The following is a 24,266-nucleotide window of genomic DNA, read 5'->3' as shown; positions in this document are numbered from 1 at the left end:
GAGTATGAAGGGCTCTGAACACTGAACACAGCTAATGAGTACAAGCACTGTGGTCCTGAAATCTTGCTTTCATTCCCAGATCCTTCTCTCCTTGCTGCCTGCCTGCTGGAGACAACAGTGTGACAACACCAAACCACGTTTACAAAACTCCTTTACATCTGCCAACCTATGAAGTCAAATCATTATTTCTAGACAAGCAATTGTTTTCATCTTTCACTGCAACCTCAGCCAGCAACGCCAAATGTGTTTGATGATTGTCAAAAACAATCCAAAACCCCCGGCACATCTCAAACAGAAATTCAAGTGTTGCATACACAGAAGCCGCTTTAAAAAAAACTAAAAACATTGGGGAACCTTTGAAAGGAAAGCTTTTGGAATGGCCTGAAATCTTTTTTTCCTTTCTTTTCTTAATCAAAAGTAACTCTTCTAATTTAATGCATCCTTCCACTGGTGACAGTGTCTTTGATAGAACTGTCATCATGCCTTGCTCCTTCTATAGGCAACTGTGCAATTTGCAAAAAAATAACATCAGACCCAGTCGCAGGACTGAAAAGCCAAAACCACACCACAGTCTTAAAGCTGCTAATTTCACAGGACCGCAACTAAGTGAGACATTCTGGGCCGTAGATGCAGTTCGTGGGTCTCTCGCCGCACAAGAGCACTACTGTGAAACACATGAACATCTCTGGCTTGAAAATGGACTTTCTCTACTTTGTCTAGCACATCCTCCAGACACCTACCATCAAACACTGTCCTCTTACAAACTACAACATTTCAAAAAAGCCACTACCCAAAACAGACCCAAAAGGCATTTACAGATGTGTGGCATTTTAACTGACTTTAGGGGTGCAAAGCAAAAAAACAATGTTTTTTAGCAACTGGTGAGGAAGAGAGGAAGGAATAAAGATCCAAGAGAGTTTGAGGCGATAGTGGTATGATGTTTTGTGGGGAATTTTAAACACAGATTTATTTAAATGATTCATACACCAGGGCTACATACAATCTTATTCATTGTTTAGTTAAAACAAGAGATTAATTTAACCATGTGAAATGTTTCAGATAATACAAATCTAGAACATTTTGAGATGGCTAGTGTATTTGTGTCTTTTGAGCGCACATTATAAAAAAGTATATATCTGTGTACGGTGCAAAAAAAACCAGCAAAATACAACAAAAATATTCCTTTTGGTTGTCAACTCCCTTTGTCCTGCGGTTCGTTAAAGAAAGGCCGGGCTGTTTGTTTATCTCTTATGCTGAGGCCATTTTCAGAAGCGTGTGGAAAAACAGAAACACATGAAAAAAAAGGTTAAAAATTGAGTTTACAACCAAAGTCAAAAGCATTTGTTTATCCAGCCTGGGTTTGTTTCTTCTCTCCAAAGAAAAAGGCCCTTGAGTCATTTTTGCTTTTTCCGCCCTCAGCTTTTGTCTCTTCATAAGATCGGGGGGGATTTAAATAAATGAGACTTCAGCGACGACATTGCAAAGTGTTGAAGGGGCTGTCTATTGAGACTCCAATCAACTGGTCTCAGCTTAATAAAACAAACTACTCAGCGCTGTGATCTAGAAAGGGAAAGCAAGGAGGGGAAGAAAAGGCTGGCTTCCACCACTAAGCTTTTATCCACACGAAAAGACACCGCTGTCATTGGTTCGCTTTCTTTTTATGATATTAAAAGGACTTTTCTCAGATTGTACTGCTGTTTGATGCCCTCCTGGGGGGAGGAGTGCTATGTGTTAAGTTTAAGAAAAGAACTACGGAGCAGACATTTGGCCTCCCTCGACGAGACGACGGGCTGAAACGGATTTTTTTCCCCTCTTTAAAAAGAGGACTGGAAAAATCAATGTCTTTCTGAATGGAGGTCATGAGGGTGGTTGCTCTGGGAGAAGTGACAGATTTGCTGGCTAAGGCCCCCTAGAGTAAAAGATTCCATACATTTTGCCGCTGAGATGCAATATTAGACAACCTACATCGAAGTGAAATACACGCGGTACTTGTGGAAACCGCAAGCCAAAAGTCGTTTTGATAATAGCAACTGAAATATTGCTTAACTAATAAAATACCTTAATTCCGCATCAAGAAGATGAAAAACAGTCAAGAAAATCAATACAATGCTATCAGTTTTTTACTGAAATGTTGTCTTATTTTGGAACAAACCCTTTCCCTCCTCCATTCGTTATTTGGAGTAATTTCCAACGGTAACAATTACTGTTGTCTTCTTCCTAAATCGCTCCTCGTTTGCTCCCTTGAGGAAATGATGCACACTGAGAAATCTAAAAAAATGACCCCAATTTAACAGGAAGGGTATTTTTGATCTTTAGCAGGGGGCTTTAGTCTCAGAGATTCTTACCCTCCTACTGGGATGAACAGCCAAGCGAGTTATTTCTCTTTGATGTGTCACAGAAATAAACTTCGCCCAAAGCCGTCTGGTGAAAATAATAGCAACATTTAAAAAAAGAAAAAAGAACATTCAAGTACTGTAACGATTTAACTCTTCTGAGCAGAAATAAATTCATTGCTTAGAAAACAGTTGAAAAAGGTTCCCACAACAGAAACTGAAGCAGACATGATATACTGTCATTTGGATATGAATGTTCATTCTTTGTCAATACGTGCACAATATCGCTTTCATTTGTGTGTATATTTAATACCAACAGCTAGAATGAATTCAACAAGCTAAAAAAAATAGACCCAAATAAATATATATGACTACAGTTAATACAACTATGATTTAATAAAGACCATTAAACAAAAACAAAACATTTTAAAACTGAGTATAAACTGTTTTTGTCCCTTTTACATGTATCTTTGCTCACTTGCTTTGATGAAAGAATCAGTATTCTAATACAGTCCACAATTTCCATCTCGTGATATTCAAGTTTATACGTGAACTGTAGAGTTCTTTTCTAATTAAGGACATTTGATTAATTAAATCATTACATTGTCTGGTTCTAGATTGTAAATATATACATTTATACTACATATTTAATTTAAAAAAAATAAAGTTTTGCTATTGTTGTTTTTTAAAAGCCGTATTGTTCAGGATTGGGAAATCTTACCCCCACGTAATGAATACTGTAGTAAATGTTAATGATTGTAATTATCAAATTGCCAGTTTAAAAGGCTATTGATTGATCTCATTAGCTCAGCGAGTGTTTACTGATTGCAGTACTTAAACATGCATTTTCCATGCTGAGCAGAGGGCACTGCTTTTATATTTTATGTGCTTAATGTTTGCTACAACAGCTGTGAAAGTATCCTATTCCTGTGTATTTATATGCATATACCAGATATTTTGCGCATATACTATATGCATACATTTCCATTATCTATATCTGAAAGGCATACTCTTGGCATAAATGACATGCATCTGCACACACAACAGGACCACCTGATTCAATTATTTCAAAAGCCTTGTTAGGAAACAACAGTGGCCGGGCTATAACACATCACAATAAGAGGGAAGGGGGCTGTAGACTGGTTAAGTGCCTACTTTAACAATTTCCTCTATCACTGCCTCTGCACCCCACCCCCATCAACCACCAACCACCAACAGATTTCTTTACAATCATATAAAACTGCCGGCTAAAGTTATCTCGAAGTGCCGCACACGGCTGTCTGCGTCTCCTCATCTTTCCTGTCGTCCAGCAGCTACACTTAATTTAGAACCAAGCCATGGGCAGGGAGGCAGTATTTTTCACAGCTTGTTTCCTCACACCTCGTCAGTGTTACAGATGACACGCTGCTAACGGACGATTGTCCCCCTCTTATCTCTTTCGCACCTCAGTGTCTGCTCAACAAACAAGCTCCCCCTTCACACTATACCCACAGACTGCCTTCTCTGCCTGCCTGTCTCTGCCCTCTGTACCCACAGCCTGCCTCTCTCTGCCCTCTGTACCCACAGCCTGACTGTCCATACCCACAGACTGCCTCTCTCTGCCCTCTGTACCCACACACTGCCTCTCTCTGCCCTCTGTACCCACAGCCTGCCTGTCTCTGCCCTCTGTACCCACAGCCTGCCTGTCTCTGCCCTCTGTACCCACAGCCTGCCTCTCTCTGCTCTCTGTACCCACAGCCTGACTCTCCATACCCACAGACTGCCTCTCTCTGCTCTCTGTACCCACAGCCTGCCTCTCTCTGCCCTCTGTACCCACAGCCTGCCTGTCTCTGCCCTCTGTACCCACAGCCTGACTGTCCATACCCACAGCCTGCCTCTCTCTGCCCTCTGTACCCACAGCCTGCCTCTCTCTGCTCTCTGTACCCACAGCCTGACTCTCTCTGCCCTCTGTACCCACAGCCTGACTCTCTCTGCCCTCTGTACCCACAGCCTGACTCTCTCTGCTCTCTGTACCCACAGCCTGTCTCTGCCCTCTGTACCCACAGCCTGACTCTCTCTGCCCTCTGTACCCACAGCCTGACTCTCCATACCCACAGCCTGCCTCTCTCTGCCCTCTGTACCCACAGCCTGCCTCTCTCTGCTCTCTGTACCCACAATAAGCCCCTCTAGTCTCTATACTCATAGACTGCCATTTTTGCCTGGTGTTTCATAACATCATTTACTCTGTATTGCAGGACTACAGTGGTATATGTACAGTTTTTAAAAAAAATAATGATTAAAAATGCAATGCTGCAAAAACATTCAGCTTACAGTTCACAGACGACAATGCTGAAGCTACAACTAATTACGACTGACTGAAACAGAAAAAAGAATATTACTAATACAGAGAAAGATAGATAGACAGATATTGAATTTGAATCACGGATTGCTGCAAAGCAAAAATGCCAGATTAAAATGATAGATTGAATCAATAGATCAGCTGACAGATAGATTACAAAGGTAAACAGATGATACATGGTGGTAAATAATTAATTGGTCTTGAAAGATTTAGATAGATAGAGACACGTAGATAAAGTAAATGGCAACACTTTATAATCTATGTCATCAATGCAAATGCACTGTAATTATGCAGGAACTGGAATGTGGATCTATTGAATATATATGGAGTTCACATTAATTCATGACACCCCCTGTAGTTATTCATATTAAACTCTTAATGAGCCATAATTCATCATGAGCAGGTAATTATTTTAAATTTATCCAGTCAAACAGGATATTATATATACGTGTATATACAGACACACAGAGAGACACTGAGAAAGGACCAGAGAGATGTATTGACTAAGGATGTAGAGATAATCAGAGTGAGAAAAAACAGATAAACATACTTATGCATAGTTTGCACATACAGTATATACCTATATACACTGTTCACAGATAAATTGGACCTGAGACTGTGGAATAACTGACCCAGGTGTGTGTAAAGTCTTTGTGTATTTGTCTGGACACAGCCCTTCTGGAGCCCTCATTTCACAGTGTGTTGGTGTCCCGGGACACAACCAGAGAGCCCTCAGGTATCTTCTCAGCACAGGGTGAATTCTGAAAGACTACGCCTTCAGAGGGCAGTCCAGTCAGGACAAAACAGTATTGCACTGTAAAATCCATCCACAGCATCACTTGCCTTTAAAAGGGTTTGTGTGTTTGACTTACTTATATTTTTTATTCATTACATTTCTTATAAAAAGTAAAATGCACACCACTGCAAATTTTCAAGTGTAATTAATTATGTTCTACCCACACCTAAACTTAGGCAAATCCCCCCTCTCCTGTTTTCCAATCCAATGTCCTTTTCCCATGATCTTGATTTGCAACTTGGATCCTCGAGCTCCAAAATTATGTTCATCTTTGGTAAACAGTGAAAAGGGATGAAACAGATCTGAAAAAACTTTAGTCAAAGTTGGCTCAATTGAGCAAAGAATCAGCTCTCTACACAAACATTTGCCGATATAACAATCTGACCTAAAATCTTAAGCAAATACTCAAATAAATCCTAAGCCAATCCAAGGTCAACACTCAAAGAAACCTAAACTCAATAAATGAAATAAAACAAAACTTGAAGTCAAACCTTTTGACAACCTTATCACCAGACAAGTTTTACAAAGCTGTATTTTGGTAAGTTAAGTATACTAACAGTTTTGTAACCCAGTTTCACCAGTTTTGCAACCAAACTTCACCAATTACCAACTTCTTCTATTTATTCAGTGGAATCCAGGACATTAAAAAGCTCACAGATTAGCATTTCAGTCAAAGTTAAATGATTTTTTATATCTGATTTTCCACAAGATGCTCACTGTTGCTGATATGAATACCTAGTGAAGTATTAGTTAAGAAAACAAATGATATGGGAAGATCAGCAGTTGTAACGAAAATCCTGATTTTGATGTCTGACAGGGACACATTTCCATGTTTATCCAGTAATAAAATGATTATTGTATAATGGACATAATCCTTCTCAATCCAGGATTGGTAAACCACACTCCAACACAAAACAGATGGTTTTCTGTGTTTCCCCAAATGCGAAAAATCGCCATAGATCTGAAAGACATTTTTTAATGGGATAAAAGCAAAAAATAAAAAAACGAAAACAACCTCTGCATCACACGAGGAAACTTCGGAAAAGGGACTGAAATGAAAATAAAACTGTCCTGCAACATGTCAGAGTGGTGCTGGAAACTGGGAGATCTGTTAGCAGGCTGTTCATTTAAAAATCTCATCTTTGTAGGAGCTTTGGGGGAAACAGGCTTTCAACACATCTGCATTAGACGGGTTCTCTGGAGAAATAAGCACAGTGTTTGGGCTCTTCTATTTGGATACTTAAAGAGACAGTGTATCAGTTTACTGTAATCTCAGCCTACTCTAAAACAAGGAGCTGGTGTCATCCAGGACTCTACCCTCAGGCTCCTGCTGGGACAGGCCAGGCCTGGTGGAGGCACAGTGGGAAACAGCAGGACATTCTTGAGCCCCTGAGGTCTCCATTCCTGGCTTTCACTGGTGCCAGTTTCACTGTCACACTGGTGGCTCCTCGGTCACTGGAGTCAGGCTGAGGTGCAGCATGGGAAATACGACTGGGGGCAAATACGCAGGCAGATGTTTGAGACTTCTATCACATTGCTCTTGGAAAACACATAGCTAAGCATATGGTCTACACAGCAGTAATAAACAAAAAACGCTTCGACAATTCAGTACGGAACCAATTGCATACAAGCGATAAGTCAATATTCAACAATAAATAATTGTTTAACTACATCTGCTTAATGCTTCACAACATCCTTTTCAATATCAGCTCCAATTACTGAGAGATTCTTGTTCCTTTTATTGTTCACTTGAGTTCCTCTTAGTATCTGCAGGGGTGCATCTGTGGTAAATTCTCTAAATAAAGTGAAAGTTTTCCTGCCTGTGACCTGATGTTATCTACAGCAGATACAGTCGACAAAATACATTTAAAACGTTTTTTTTAATACAGTTTGTCTAATAAACCCCAACAAGCTATTGATGTTTTACAGGTTCTATATAATCTAGGGTGTTTTGAATGCTTTTAGCTCCAGCGGCAGCTCTTCAGTGTATCATGTGCCAGTTTTTTTTTCATCTAATGTGCCCCTTTTAATTTCCCTAACACTACATGCTACAGCTCATTTCAATAATCAAGGCTCCCCACCAATCTGTGTCTAATTCAAGTGCCCAAACCAACAAAGCCAGACAGGAAGCATTAATCCTTGATCTGCTCAGCAGCACAACAATGGCAAAATTATTTCTTTTTCACACATTCACAGCACCCAAGCACCTGCCTCAGGACTGCAGCCGACAGCCGGGAAACTAACAGCGACACAAAATGTATTTATAGATCCAGACCTAAAAGAAGAACCCACAAAATCTATAAGTGTATTAATGCTGAAAAAAAAAATGTTTTTGAAACTTTTGAGCTCTCGTTCGTTATGCATAAGAAAGTTAAAAATACATGCATGGCAAAGTGACTGGTGTGATGTTGTGGAAAACGTACCTTGACGCTCTCTTGTGCAGAATGTCTGCAAGGGCTTCCAAGGACAGTGAGCAAGAGAAAGTCAAAGAGAGGGAGAAGCCGACAGTGAGCGCACATCAGAGGACAAGCCTTTTAACATCTGGTTAAGGACTGCCAAACACCCAGAGGCAGACTAATTATTAGAACACTCTTACTTAACTTAACCTCGTCGCCAGACCGTGACGACAGAGGGAGATGGGAAGCAGGGGTGCATTTTGCAAGGATGACAAGGTTTAACTGCTGGGAGGTTGAAGCAGTTTAACTCCTCAGGCACCAGAGCTAAGCAACGTTAGGCCAGTGTTCCTAGGAATTTAGCCTGTTAACACAACTTCATGACCGTCTTGCAAAGAGGTTGGTAAAGACATGGATATGGATGGAATTGCACATTATTTCAGAAATAGCAGGAAAGACGACTACCCCAAAAATTAGGTTATTAACAAACAATGCCAAATCTTCAAAAAGTTTCAGTTTCATATACCTTTGTAAGACGGGGTAGCAGCAGACAAGACCTTTCTCAACAGCACGCCTGGGAAAACATGCTGATTTGTAAGACCTGGGGGTTCAGTTCCCAGATATGATACTGTCTCACTTCTACGCAACTCCTTCCAAAAACTTTCAACTATCTTTAAAAGAAAAGCAAACATCGCTTGCCCTGTTGAAGACATCTGCTCTTTGAAAAAGACAACATGTTTAAACAGCTGTCAGAACACACTGTTCTTTTGAACGTTTTCGACGAAACTCAAAAATAACCTAACCGTCCCTGTAATAGATATCCTTCTGCGCGGCGATTAAGAAACATAGACGGAGAGGAAAAAAGACAGCGAGACAGACAGACCTGGTGTTCAGCATTCCCCGGACCAATAATGGGTAGAACCTGAGCGATGTGTTAAATCAATTGTTAATCTCAGTTCTAATGCCAAAGACGCCAGTTTCTCAAGTGCCCAGTTAACCAGTCACTGGCCACTCCTGGGTTAAAGCCAATCCAAAGTGCCCGTAAATCAGGGGAATTTATGAAGACAGCCTGAAATGGCTCGCAGGTAGGTCACGGCAGGAAGGAAGCCCGTGTGTCCATGTTTTGTTGTTTTAAGGATTTTTTTTTTATTTCAGCTGTTCAGGAAGGAAGCCGGGGTCTGCGTTTTGACTCAAACATTGCTGATTACTCATCCTCTGCTTTTTATCTCTCATTTTATCTCCATCACACATCCCCACTTTTTGTTTTTCGCAGTCCAGTTCGGTTGTGTGGTCTTAAGCTTCAACAAACTGAACAAACTCTTTGAAAAGACAACCTTAGCTGGTGACCCTCTCTCAGCTCAAAACTTTATTTTCCCTTCTTGTAATGTGCATCGAAGAAACCCCAGGCATACAATCTGCAGCTATTGCATTGTCTTCCTGAACCCCCTAATTCTGTCCTATAGCAGGCTTCACCTTGACTTGTTCAAAGGCCATAATTTAGGTGGATTTTCTGACATAAGCTGAAATCAAAATAACACACAGGGCTTGACAAAACCACCTTCCAATTGCGCTACATCTAAGGAAAAGTCAAATGCATGGATGTATATAACATTCAATGTCACTCAGACTCTATAAAAGGCTTACTAAATTCAAAATCGATAAGATGCATGAAAAAACAATACAAGTTGTAAGTAAGTGCAGCTAAACTATGTTCATTTGCAAGTCTGACCCCTATCTATACCATAGTATCAAAAGCTAATTTAAACAAAACAAATATGATTCTGTTCCTATCACCTAGTTTTCACAGTTTTTTTTTCAGGCTTTATATCCACTGTCCTTACTCAAGCCTGTGATGAGGCACTTATTTAAATAAAGGGTGTTGGGAGTTTGGAACAAGATGATCAGTCATATTATTGAAAACAATACCCTGTATTCTTAGATTCTCAGATCACGTGACTACAAGCAAGCTAACTTGCTAGATGGGCAAAATGCCTTCCTCATGTTTGCAACATGGAGGTCAGTGATAGTGGCAGGAAAGGGAGCTAAAGAAATAGTCAGAAAAGCAGCAAAAAAGCTACAATTAGTTCTTGTTTACATATATAAATGAGTGAACTATGGATGATATAAAATTATACAAGTATAAAGTCCCGATAGGTGGCTTCTATCCCCATGTAACCTGTATGTGGCTGGTTTTCCAGCCAATGACTACGTTTCATCTGGAAGAACTATTCAGACTTTCAAAATAAAATCTCTCCTAAGTGGAGATACGCTTTGGCATTAAGTTGTGGTCAAAAAGATCAAATCACTTTGTTTAATTTTTAGCAGCAGATCTTCTAACAGAAGGAAGTAAAACGGCAAGCCTGATCTGCACCATTAAGATTTTGAGTTTAGTGCAAAGAGGACACGCTGTTCCTGGAGTGACAGTCAGCAGTAAGGGATCCAGTCAAGGGGAACCGAATTTAAGTCTCTTATATAAAAGTGCTGGGAGTTCAATTGCATTAGGGCTCTTGGTGGGCCTGAGCTTTAATCTAATTAGACACAGCTAAAAAAAAAAAGCCTCTAGTCCTGAAAATCTGTTTTTCCTAGCAGATACAGGTTAGGACTCTGAACGGTTCGGCATTGCTCCTCTGCTCTCCCAGCTAATGCCGAGCAGAGAGGCAGGACTCAGCCGAGACACACCGACGACGACTCTGCAGCAGGGATGCGAGAGCACATGTTAATCGAATGATATAAATGTCAGCTTAATACAAACGTGAGGCAAGACAGATCTGAAGGGCTCTATAATTGTTAGGTAATTCCACAAGCAAGGCTGTAGCCCATTTCACTAATTCCTGTTAGTATAACCCAAACTCGCAAATGAAGTGCTTCTTGTTAAAACCCTGGAACTACTTTCTCTCCATATGCACCCTGGTCTCTCAGTAGATGTATCTCCATTTTATAGATTCACAGTCTTTTATCTGCCCAGCTCTGACAGACCAGGAGGTTAGCTTTGCATTAAAGTGTAGGTACTTTCTGTAAAAAAGCTACTGTTCCTCTCTGAAAACACACGGCACAGGGCTCCGTTCCTGTGTCTTCAGAAACAGAACAGCTCTTTCCCTTCTGTCAGTTTTGCTGTCTGATCAGTAGAAACTTTATATGCCACTCTGATCTTACTTTCATCTATAGCAGAGTTGTGAGCAAAGATGTTAATGTTTTTTCTGTTTTGATATCCTTGACACTAACAGTCCGGGGATGTGCTCTATTTGAGCCATACAATTATATGCACCAATAATGATCTCCTGTTTTTCCTACAACAGAAAGACTGTTTTTCCACAGATTTGTCAGAGGAACTGTACCGACGCTTACGCGGGGTCAATAGCTGAGTCATTTTGTTTGAATTGAATTCTGCCACAGCTGTGCAATGTCCCTATTACCATTGCAGAACCCTCAACTGCACATCAAAACTTACATTCTCAACTAAGTCACATCATCCCAGGATCCGTATTGTAGTTCAGCAGGGAAAATACACCTGGTAGCATTACCTTAATGGATTACCAGCAACCACAAAACAATCGTCACAACTTTTATACTCATGGATATCAGTGCTTTTTCAACACGTATGGTCGTTCTTCTTGACATCAAGATGCTTTTTACAAACAAACATATAAAACAAAATCGGGACACGCCCCTACCATTTACAGATATTAACACCCCATGAGCCATAACTAAACTGCAAAAAACTGAACTAGATGTATGTGCTTCTACAGCAGAGCAAATCTGACACTTAAACACTAGGGACACATGCTACAGGCACGGTCAGAAGGGGACTGGTATTGAGAGACTGCTTCAACAGGGACATAAAGAGTAAGTCAGAAATGTGAGCTGAAGGAAGCCCACTCCTCTGTAACCTTTCTCAATGAGTCAGAGCAGGAGTGTGACAGGCAGGACGACTCAAGAGAGAGGGTGAGAGCAGAGGAGTTCTGGGCTAATTGTCGAGCACACCCATCAGTGTGCACGAGTACCTGATGACAGTTTTGAGTGAGCGCTGAAGTGAGTGACCGGTTGTGAGAGAGCGACCGAGTGCACAACCAGCTGACGGTGTCAGCGACCGAGGAGGCTGCAGCGTGGAGGTTTGTAAGAACATGCAAGAGAGGGGGCTCTTCTGGTGCTGCACAGCAGCGTCTCAGCGGGAGCTGTCCTGTGGAGTGGGCCCTTTGCATTTCAAAGGGTGGCTCTGTCTTAGCAGCCAGGGAATTGTGCTTTTGCACTAAAAACAGCCAGGCCTCAGATCCAATTCCTCCAGAATGGATAATGTTGTTATTTGACATTTGTCTGCACAGGAGTGCATTTTTTCCCTGACAAGACTGGTGCAAACTCTTGCCGCTGTGAGCGGAGCGTGCTGAGGCCGTAAAGGTAATGAGGGCTTTGTTCCCTTTGTCAGAAAAGGCTCCCTGTATCACTCTGAGTGCGGGTCTGTAATGGGAATTTCTTAAAGGGAAATAGGTGTCTTCCCGGCAAAGCAACTACCCATGGTGAGTCCGAGCTAAAAAAAAACAGAGAAGCAACTTGTTTTGCACACTTAATTTAAGAGAAGGTGGGTGCACGTATTTATTCTTGCCTAAAGGTAGCGTAAAAGGCTCATTCTCTGATTTGTTACCGCAGCCCAGTGTTTCGCCAGACAAAGCTAGAGCCCACTCCACTGGACGATGGGCGGGTGGTCGTTTCTCCTCTCTACAGAATCCTCAGGACCGGAAAAGAACAAGAAGTACGAAGCAAAGCCCGTTCGCTCTGTGTCAGGCCGTTTCGGGCCGCGGGCGGGGCCCGGCGACTCCCGCGTCGCCGTTTAAGGAGCGAACACGAGGAGGGTCTCGGGCGGGTTCCACGCAGGTACTCACAGCGGTCGTTGCGGTCCTCTGGGCTGGAGGAGGCCTCACGGTCCGAAAGGAGGCCAGAGACGGCAAAGATCTTCTTGCCAGCCTCCTCGGCGGCCTTTAGGGACCCCGGCGAGCTGGTGGGGATCTGTGCGCCCCCGTAGTCGTATTCCTTGCCCTCGGCGTCTGAGTAGCGCAGGTGGGGCGAGGCGTCGGCCTCCAGGCAGCCCTTCAGTCTCTTGGCGGGGGTGAAAGCGGACTGGTAGCCGCTGCCATCGCGGTCCTCGGGGGCCGAGGCGAAGGGGCGGAAGGCGCCCACTCCGCTGTGGTTCAGCATGCTGATGGGAGAGCAGTCCAGGTTGGGGGGGGCAAACTGGGGGTGCAGGTGGAGGAGGGAGGGGGGGAAGTCGCGATTGGGGAAGCCCCCCGGGACCGCGCCCTGGCGGTGGTACATGGAGGCGAAGGTGTAGGAGCCGTTGGTGAACGGGATGTGGACGTCCTTGTCCACGGAGACCGGAACCCCGAAGGGGCGCGGCTGCTGGCAGGGGATGGAGGCGTCGCGGCTGGCTTCCGCGGTCGAGGCCAGCACCATCAGGGCCGGAGAGGCCAGGGGGTTGGGGAGGTAGGAGGAGCTCTCCATCTTGAAGGCGGCTCGGTGTAAGTCCATCTGGAGTCGTGTGCAGTGGGCCCAGGAGGGCTGCTGGGGGAGTACGGGGAGGCACGGGCGGGTGAGGGTGGGGTGGGGAGGAGGGGGGGGGGGGTCAGAGAGACAGTCAGCAATCTGCACTGGTTCAGAAGGCGCCTATGTCACTGCAAAGTCATTCTCGGAAGGTCACCTCCTGCAAAGAAGAAGAAACGAACGTGAAGAAAGCTCCGGAAGGCACTAAACAGAACAGTCATACAACAGAAGTTAGCCGTTAAATATCGATCCTTATTTTCTATCTCCACGCTTTTGGTCCTACATGGATCATCGGCTGTGTATTGCCCATCTCGAGCAAAGAGACCCCATCCAGGCCCGCAGATAACAGCCGCATGCTCGTATCGCTCATCTTCCCAGCATCCCCGCGGCCCGGTGAGTGTGGGCCAGCTCGTGCACAAGTTCTCGTGACCTTAATGGGATTGTAGAGAGGATCCGATAAAGGTAAAATATCGGACTGTCATCTTTACGGGAAAGCTTTAGAAGACAGTCTGTAAATGAATGAATTAACTCCTCCTCCCCTCTGGCCCACACCCAGAAGAAGAAGAGGTTCTTGTGCTTTCATTCCAGTTTAAATATTTCACTGCTTTCTCCTCTAGGTCACTCTTTTAACCTGTGGACTCCTGGTAGCAGCCTTCATAATTGAATCAGCAATTAGGCATGGCGAACAGCCCCTAATGAAAAGTCATTTTTCTGCAAACAGGGCACTTTTCTCAAAACACTACACTTTGTAAAAAGTAACAATTTACCATTTACAAAAATGTTTTTTTTGCCAGTCTAGTAATATAAACAAACCGTTCTCCTAAATTGTTCTTCATGATTAAATAATAAAAAACACTGTTCACAGGAGCAGAGATAATTCCTCTCTTACTGCTAGAAAACTGTACAAAATACCCTTTGTGACATCAAAGAAACTCAAGAGGAATTTCCTTTGAAATTTTAAAGGGATCAGCTGTCCAGAATACTCATTTAAATTGATTTCAAACCTGACATGCACATTAACACACTGTGGACATTCGCTATAAATCACAAAGCCTTTACGTTATTACATAGGTAGCAATGGAATGTGCAGTTGTATACAGCCTCGTGCTACAGAATGCAGCTTTGCATTATGACTGATGACACACATTACTGAGCTCTTTTTATATTTATGCCTGAAAATAAAAAAGTCACAATAATAAAAGGTGTCTATATCATTTATACTGTGTATTTCTTCTGTATCAGTTCCGTTTTTTTTCTGAATAACCTTAAAAAATGAGTCAGGCAGGTGCTGATAGCAAGGTAATACAGTGATAAGTGCCCGGATATTTCAATTTTATTATCATTACCATCAACACAGCGAGTCAATGTGAAGCTGACAATCCAATAAAATGACACACGATATCCCCCTTATGGTTGCTCAAAACCATAAGTAGGCTGAGTGTTCTACAGATGTGCTAATCATTTCTTCCCTCTTCAAAGGCTGTGCCCAGCTCTGTATCAACAAGAACAAATCTTCTGCACTACAGCGATCGAACAGAGACGCGTGCCTAGCTGTCCGCAAGCCTGAGGAACAGTGACAGCCAGGTTTCTCATTTGATGGAGAGAGCGCACTGGTGTCTTCCATCAGCAGACTACACAGAAGGGAGACCGGAGCAGCTCAGGATTGGAAGACCCCCAGTAATTAACCTTGGTGTACATTTTAGCAGCTTGCTCATGTTTTAAGGATAAATCACAGCTTGATAAGAGTAGGGGAAAGGATAATAAATGATTTTTAACAGGATGACATAAGTATTGTTTTAATGCCTTGCCATCTAGTTTACTAATTCAAAATACATCAGCTAGGCTACGAAATCCTTTACCTGTAGTCATTTTAGCAAGTCACTCAAGATTACGCATTTATTTTTCTTAATTTATGATGGACACCAGCTTTCCTATTTGCAAATGACACTTAATGAGCAACCTTTTGTTTTTCATAGCAATTCTAAGGCACTAAATGTACCTTCTATTTATTATTAAATTATTGTCTACAGAACTCTATTTAAAAAAATAAAGCTGTATAATTCAGTTGTTGTTGGGTTTTTTTTTTGGGGGGGGGTTGTGTGTCTTCCAATCTAAATTACTGCTTGTTTTGTCCGTTTATTTTGCTGGTGGTGGTAGTCTGGAAAACGCTGTGAAACACAGTCATTTAAAAGCTGGTGTGTTAAACACCAGCTTTTAAATGGGGGAGCCTCTTGGAACAACAAATCTGCATTAAGTAGTATGAAACTTCTGTATAAAATCGATGTAAACAAACATGGAAAACTTAAATTCCACCAGATAGCTTCTATTGTTAGGGTGGAAGAAGTGTATGAGCCCTGTAACTGTCAAATGTACGGACTGTTGACAGCCGTGAAGTAAGGGTTAAGTACCACATTCACATTTTATTACAAGAACAGGCCAGACACTGTCATTTGATCCCCACCAAACACAAATCACACACAGACATTAGGAGACAGAGCTTCAAAACAGAGACAGCTTTCACCACACCGCAGTAATACTAATTATTATTACTACTCCTCATTGTACTGCCGTTATTACTTTAATTATAGAAAATAGCAACTTTTTGTCTGTCGCATAGCAGGACTTGTCTTAATGACAGCAGTTTAAAAATCGATGCCGCATAAACCAATTAGCCTTCCTTGTACAATACGCTTTTGCGGGACCTAAAAAGTATTTAAAAAAATAGGGACCTGCAATTGTCGCAATGACACTGATCTCTTTAAAACCGCTTAAAACTGATTTATTCTGTCATTACCTGCCCAGAGATGGGGTCTTTTAGGCGAATGGTTATGCACTTTAGCGGGACATCTTACTGTTGTTGCTCAGCTGAATATACAAAAATGATATCAAACGTTTTCCAGTATTAAACCTGTAAATTAAAATGTCTGCATTCTCGAAACAATTTGAGAACCACCTCTGCCCTACAGCAGACAAGTTACTCTGTATTCACAGCAGCTTGTGTTAGGTGTAGGCCAGGGAAGAGTCGATACTATTATAAATACAGTAATCTGCCTTTGGCAGCATAGCAGGATACGACGACAAAGTTCAGATTTCCTTCTGAATTAGTATCAGGTACGGCTCAATGAATGAAATCTACTACCAAATGTGCTATTTAATAATGCTTTACAGCCGCACATTAAAAACCCAGAGTATCTCTGAAAACACCGAGACGTGATTCAATTTCAAGAGCTTCAACACAGCAAAGGACAATGATACTTGCGAATACTAACAGAATCAATAACGCCAGTCCACATGATTCTGTACGGAAGGTATCTGCATGTCTCATCTGTGTGGTAGCATGACAAATAATAGTAACAATACACTGACCACCATGTAAAATCATTTTTAAAAAATGTTGGATTCTAGATTAAAAGTAGAATATGAGCATGCAGCCCTTGGAATATAATAAGGGGCTATTGTTTGCCTTGTTACTTTCAATTTTTTTAAATATAAATATTTAAATCTTTTTTAATCTTGCAACTGGATCTAGCCCTGGTGATCTGCTGTACATAGGACTGCTGAGGATGATAGCTGTTTTCAAAATCTTTAGCATAAGCATATTGTTGCTATCAGAGTGCACATAAATTCAGAATATTTTCCAAATTTATTTTGTTTGGAGCGGCAGAGACTGAGCAATAATACATTGTCCTGGTATATCATTTTGAGGTTAGAGGCACCCCCCCAAAAAAAAAAAAATACTTTTCTTGACCTCCCCTGACCATTAATCTAGTGTCTTATCTCGTCTGTTTCATCTCAACCACCTGTTCTAACAAAATCTTCCAATCGAGCCCTGTTTATTCACAAGGTGTCTGGTTAACTGCACTGCTGTCCAGCCGTGATCCAAAACGGCATTTCTCACCTGACTTCAATACACATATCGGCTCCTAAAACCATTTTTCTGTTAGGAGGCAAAGTGAAATTGCACCCTTTATTCCTTGATCTTTTGGTCAGCAGTCTCAGCGTTTTGAAAAGCTGTTTCCTTAGTTTACCAATTGCACCATTGAAGTCCTGCTGGCTAACCACTGGATCTTTAGGAATAGATAATACGCACAATGGGAGAGGCAGCCTGCCTTTAAGCTATTGACAACAACTTGTTGGCCAGCTAGACTTATAAAACACCACAGACCAATTCAGCTACCAAGGCTGTCTACTAATTATGGTAAAAGAGTCTTTGCATATTCCACTGCTTATCCAACTAAGGTTTTAAAAAAAAGCGGTTTAGCAGAAATCCTGCCTTTTCTGTTTGCACATGGAAATGAGGAACACAGTTTTAGCGTTGCTGCCCTAACGTGAAACTATACTTCTTTTATCCTGTCTTGATTTCTAAAAATGACGTAATCAAATATATGTACAGTACAAACACGCTAACTGTGAAACAACAGGAGGCATTTTGATTACCTGGAATTTGGCTTAAGTGGTGATGTCATTGCACAACCAAACAGTGAAATCACCTTTTGCATTTATGACAAGGGCACCCCTTTCACTCCTGGGCTATAACTCCCCAGAAAGATCAGAAGCGACATCGTGGCCAACTGACAGAAATCAATTACTCACAACCATTCAGCTCATGCCTTTTTGGCTGCGGTGAGAAAAGTACCTAAACTTATATATTATTTTTTTGCGCATTAAAACAGCTGGACCAAAACTACCCAAGAGTGCATTTGTGCAAAACCTTAATTTATCCGCTTCCCTTCTATTTATCTGTGGATTGCCCACAACATTGACTTTAATGCTGGTAATTCATGCACCCATGCAGTGTCAAATATTCATTAAAAAAATTATTTGTTTTAAAACAAAACCCTGCCAGTACAGTAAGTAACGGATAAAAATCCAGTTAGGAAAAACAAATACATTTAAGTTTAAGCAAAGAAAAAAATCAATTGTTAATTAATTAGAAAATAAACAGGGTCCTTTTAAATATAATGTTTATATTATGCCACATGTTTTTTTTTTTACAAATAGCTAAAGGCTGAAATGGGATCTTTCAGTTTTTAACTCCTAATCTTTTTCTTTCTTTTTTCCCCAAATCAATCCTCTTAAATTGTATCAATTTGTCCCGATTTAAAAATGGGAAGTGCCCGTTCCCAGGGGTATATTGTTCAGATTCGCATTACGAACAGGACATAAGCATATGTCAGACTACTGACTGCACAACACCTAAAGCTCCGAGACGAAAAAGCCCAAACTTACAGACCCAAACAAATGCTCCCCATACTCCTTATCTAAAAGCCTTTGAACAGCAGGACAATTCACGAGCAATGGGTCCGGTCCCAAAAATTCTTTGAAGAGCTGGAGTCTTACACAGCAGGCTTCAATAATGCCCTCAAACTACAACCCATTACAGAAAATAAATGACTTTTTCAAAAAGATGCAGCAAAACTCCCACATCTCTTTTCTGTAAAAATAAACACCTTTAGAAACCAAATAAACATTAAACAATGCATATTTATGGCCTCCTTTAATGAGCATATACCCCAAAAAAACCTCACAGAACTATAATTTTGCAATTCATTAAACAACATGAGTTAAGAGTGCGATATTTAGGGTTTTACAACAGTACTATTAATTTGAGAGAAAGAGGGAGCAATTAAAAATGTGTATCAATGAAATAGCCAAAGAAGTGTTCCTTATGCTGTATTGCTTCCCAGAGATCACAGCCTCTTGCCACACTCTGCCGTGAGTAAGATAACAATTAACAGAGGTTAAGGTTTTCTTTTAACTTTGTACTCTAATCACAGCAACATTGTATAGTCATATATTAGAGAAACTGAAATAGGGTCACTTTAGTATCACACAGCCAAGCACAATTACAATCCCGATTTGAAGCCCTTGAATTGGCTCTGCAAATATAACCGCAATTTTCACCATTTAAAATGATCTCGTGGTCATTTAAATTGAGGAGAAAAATGTTTGTTTTCGCCATCGACAAATGACAGTTCTCCAGGAATCTGTTTCATTCGTTCGAAAAGTCGCGCTGTTATTTTTCTGAAGACTCCACTGCTAAATCCTAGTAGGGGCCCAACCCTATAAAACCTTCGAAAGGCACTCCAGGTACCGCGAAGAAGCAGTCACATAGTCTGAGCACACAGATTCGGCTGAGAAACCACTGCTTTCATGCTCCCTGCTGAGACATACTGTACGCTACACAAAATTATTTCTAGATAAACTATTCTTTTTTAAAAATATATTTTTGTGACTGGGCTAAAACCCATTCTCCTCTCTGTATATTACAGCCATTAAACTCCTTTTCTTCCTAGCACAGCTTGCAGCAAGACTCATATATCTGAAACACAAGCGTGGGTACAGACAATACTAGGAAGACTGCAGGAGCACATTGATCAAGGATAACACTGATGTTAAAACTCATTTTAACTCTACTTGTTATGCTTGTATATTCTGAAATGCAACAATCCAGTGCTTTAAAAAAGCAGCTCTAAATTTCCTTTGATGGCAGTAATTATCTAGGTTGTTCATGACAAATGTTATTTAAGTGAAGAGCGTATCACAACATGAAGAAGAGCCCAGAACAAAATACTCTTTTCCAAGCTGGGCCACGATACCCCAAAAGCTGTTAGGGTATCATATATCGAGGGTCATCAAGCCTCAGCAATTTTGAAAATCAATACTTAACATGTTTTCTATGTCAAAGTATCATCTGCGTTTGTGTCAGAATCCCCCCCCAAAAAGCACTTTGCTTGCACTAACAAAACAGACACTTTAAAACCCTTTATTAATCCAGGTTGGAGGTAGCATGTTGATTTTTTCTTCTCTTTTTAACTTTATCTTTCCTATCTCTCATGGCAAAAAAAAAACAACACTCCCTAATTGTTCTCCAGAAAGGAGTAAGTGTTTCATTCCGCCTGCTCACTCTCTGATTTTTAATTCCACACCGTGCACAAATCCAGATTAAAATAACTCTGGCTATTGATCCAGGCACTGGAATTGACATTAATTTTAGTTCACTTCTCACTTTGCAAAGGGATCAATAGGAAGCAATAACAGCTGACATCGCTGCTGAAAGGGACAGAAAAGAGGGACTCAGGATGAAAATCGAAACACCGCCAAATAAATCATCAGTTACTTTTTCCCCTTTACTTTCTTTCTATCCATCTCTCTGAACCACATCAGGCAACCTGAAACCCAACTGTAAGTATCCATTATTGCACTAAATATATCAATAGGGAAATCCATCTGAAGAAACCAAATCAGAGATAAGAAATTATGTGATATGGTTGTGGAGGATGTGTACAAACATCACAATGTCGACAATCTAAGCACAAACAGAAAGAGGGGATAAATAATGGCAATGTGGCACAATGACCATTTTTGTCTGCTTCTAGCTTGAAAACAAAAAAAAAAGTTCAATATTTCATACCGGTCCACCAATGGGTGATTTGTGCAGCAAACACAATTTGTAACCAATCTTCCCTATTTGACTCCTAATTCCATCATATCCCTGCATCCACTTTTCATATTTCAACTTTCTAACTCAGAATTCATTGTATTACCCTGTGCATCCCAATAATAATTCACAATTAACAAATTTGTTTCAATGTGACCATGGTCTTTGCAGAGGATAATTCAATTTTTCCATTGGCCCGAGATGAAATATAGTATTCCACTCTAAAGAAAAACGAATTAAATAAATTCACGTAACTACAGACGATTTGTAATGAAAGAAAAAAAAAGGGTGAAATTGGTTTAACGCCAGTGACCATAAAATGCATCATGTAACAAACACACTGCCGGAACGTTTTCTTTTAAAATGAAACATTTTTCAAATGTGTTTCATCTTGCCTTTTAAAGGGAAATAAATGCGACACATAGCATACTTCTGACGTTCTGTAGAATATATCATCATTCACAACACAGTAGCGCACCAAGACAGTTAAGTTGTGTTATTAAGTACTCTCCTGCCTTATAATAACCCTCTATACTTCGCAGGCTGACCAGTAATCGAACGGTCTGCTAATTCTTGTGTTTTATCACTAGAGACAAACTCAACAGTCAGCGCAATAAACGATAAACTCGAGTATCATGTCATTTTGGAAAAGCACCTTCTCACACAGACACTATTCGTGAAATGCAGCTAAATAAAGGAACTATTAGCAAAATTCAAACGACATTAAACGTTAAGAGAGTGATATGATCTGCGCATTTCAAGGATTCTAAAAGGGAACCAAATAAATCAGAAACGGTTAAAAAAAAATAAAAAGTCGGGCAAGTAGAATTAAAAAATGATTGAATTCGATTGCTTCAGAAAATATCAAAAATAGCAGTCGCTTCTAAAACCAGATATTAATACATGCCAATGCAAAATTTGATAATACTATCAAAATGTGATTTACATTTTTTTAATTTGATATTTTAACTGTTATATCACAAATCGTGTTTGTTAAAAGTCTGCGACTTACACAATTTAATGCAATTCACTGTATGGTTACACATAATTAAAATTACCATTATTTATGATAGTGTATTAATTCTACGCCGTGGTGTCTAAAATGTTTTATCTTTAATTGGGTAGAAGGAATAAAAATATTTTCTGGGGCGAGCCGGACCATTAATTCTCGGGTAGCATTTATGAGCGGGGCAGAAATTCGCAGTGAACTTTAAAACGGCTTTATTTTCCTCGAATAATTGGCCACATCATTAAACTGCTACCAAACTTAACAAGGAAAAAATTGTCCTGTAATTTTAAAAGTGGCTTTAGGGGTTAGAAAACGTTTTTTGGGGGAAATAAAATGCTCCACACCGATAATAAGCCCAAGCGAAGAGGCATGTTTTTTAAGCTCTGAATCAGCTGTGAACTACAGGGCAGGTCTGATATAGGGACTAGTTCTAGGTCGTGAAATAAAAATATTTTAATGAAAGTTTTGGAACAGAAGATTCGGTGTTCCCGAATAGTCCTTTTTTAAAGAAAATACTGTCGCCACGTCATTGTTTCAGACAGCAGGCTTTCAACTCTTCAGTTAAGCGGAACCCTTCCTGATATTCAATAAGGCGTCGTTAATAGCAGGATGTTAAAATTGCTGTGGTCCTCAGTAAACAGGTGTTTCCCCTCGCCTGCTGACGAGAATTCGAGTTCCCGATTTGAGGTATCACTGTTCTAAGGAAATCAAAACTGAATACTGACACCTGCTTGTAATATCTCGACTTGGGAACATGCACGCCACTGAATCTCCGTTTGCTTTTAAAAATACTACCGCAGGAACGGGCGCACTTCTTTATTTGAAACTTTCGAAAATGCACCCGTCACCCGCAGGACCAATTTTGGATTGTTTTAATACTTTTTAAAAAAAAATAATCGACAGCACGGTCATTAAAGAAATATTTATATCCATGTCGCTTTATTTTCCAGTAGGACGTAAACGGTATTATTAACCCATTAGGAAAATGTGAAATTCATTAAGCCGATCTCTTTTTAAAAGATTCCTTATTTTCCGACAACTGCAAACACGTGCATGGTTTTTAGGTATAAACACATATGCACTCTGTGGATATACTGTCATTACGTGCGTGAAAATTTAGAAAAAGGGACGCGCATTCTCTTCCGCGCTTTCATTTAAAAAAGTGGTCTCCATTAGACATAATGTACATTAAAAAAATAAACGTTTCTCTACACTGAAAAGTCGTCATCGAATTTGACAAAATGGGGAAATTAAACAAAATACTTTGTGCATGTCTTACTAGATCCAAACATTTAAATTTCCGCTTAATTTCAAGTTTCTTTTTATTTTGAATCATGCAAACCGTGAGCAAAAACTAAATGACTGCTCAGCCGCCGGTTGTAACTTTCTAAAGAAACTATCCGTTTGATATAAAAAAAAACAGTTAAAAAAAAGATAAGATCCCAGCTGCTTTATCGGTGTCCAAACTTTGTACATAGTAAAGACCTTGAAAAATGAACGGCAAAAAAATATATTAAAAGTTTTTTTTTAACTTGGCATAAAACGCATGAAGTCAATCGCAGCACGGGTGTGGGGGTTTAATTGAACCCTTGGTAAAATGTTCAGCGAGTTTCCAAAAGTGATCTGCCAAAGAGTCCACGAGCATCACATCCATGGCAACAGAAATGCACAACACGCGCGCAAATACCCTCAAAGGCAAAGTTGCAAAAGGAAATAAAATCATAAAAAAACACCCTCCATACTTACAAGGCATTCCAGCTGGATGTGTAATATGTATTGGGGGAAAAAAAAGATTGAAAACGCAGAACTACAGAAAATCAATACGGATCGATGATAATAGCAATAACAGTATGTACCCGCTAAGGGGGAAAGAAAAACGTGACGGAAAATCAAAACTAATATTTAAAAAAACAAAAACAAAAACAAATCAACCCCGGGAAAGATTTCGACATCTGTTCTAAACTATCGTTTTCATCTTTACAAAAACTGTACATGAGACAAGGGGAGGGGATTGCTCAACTTGAAATGAAAGTTAGCAGATAACCAGATCAAAACCAGTCCCTTCCTCGGGCTCGGAGAGTACTTACGGTGTTCAAAACAATCCCTTTGGAGATTTCGTGCGGCTCTTTCTCGGCGCTCAGAACAGACACCTCGCACCGAAGGCTGCCGTGTAGGTGACGGAGAGACAAGTGGAGTAAAAAACCATGAAGCGGAGGGAGAAGTTGAGCCGGACAAGGAGAAGGGAGCAGGCTGCGGCGCAGAAAGAGAGCTGGCCCCTGCCAGTGTGTGGAGAGGATGGTATCAGTTGCATGTACGGATGAGAAGGAATTTGTGTTGAGTAGCGCACACACACACACACAAAAAAAAGCGCAAGAGAGGTCGGATCTTGTACTGGAGTGCCGCTCTGGTACAAGGTACAGTGCTGCC

General features: G+C 40.8%; 1 protein-coding gene across 10 annotated transcripts in view; it reads right to left on the bottom strand.

Moving 5' to 3' along the window:
- rnf220a (ring finger protein 220a) overlaps positions 1-24,066 on the bottom strand; it is a 173,472-nt gene extending 149,406 nt beyond the window's left edge. For all 10 annotated transcript variants that reach the window (XM_088598075.1, XM_088598074.1, XM_088598081.1 and 7 more), the window contains exons 1-2: positions 23,927-24,066; positions 12,735-13,549 (exon numbers count right to left, since the gene is read on the bottom strand). In XM_088598075.1, the coding sequence (XP_088454201.1) occupies positions 12,735-13,377 (643 nt within the window). In that variant the 5' untranslated portion in view covers positions 13,378-13,549; positions 23,927-24,066. The remainder of the gene's footprint in view (positions 1-12,734; positions 13,550-23,926) is intronic.
- Positions 24,067-24,266: the final 200 nt, after the last annotated feature.

This window comes from Lepisosteus platostomus, chromosome 11 (genome assembly GCF_059453375.1).
Source record: "Lepisosteus platostomus isolate fLepPlt1 chromosome 11, fLepPlt1.hap1, whole genome shotgun sequence".
Taxonomy (NCBI): domain Eukaryota; kingdom Metazoa; phylum Chordata; class Actinopteri; order Semionotiformes; family Lepisosteidae; genus Lepisosteus; species Lepisosteus platostomus.
This window is presented reverse-complemented; position numbering and strand designations above follow the sequence as displayed.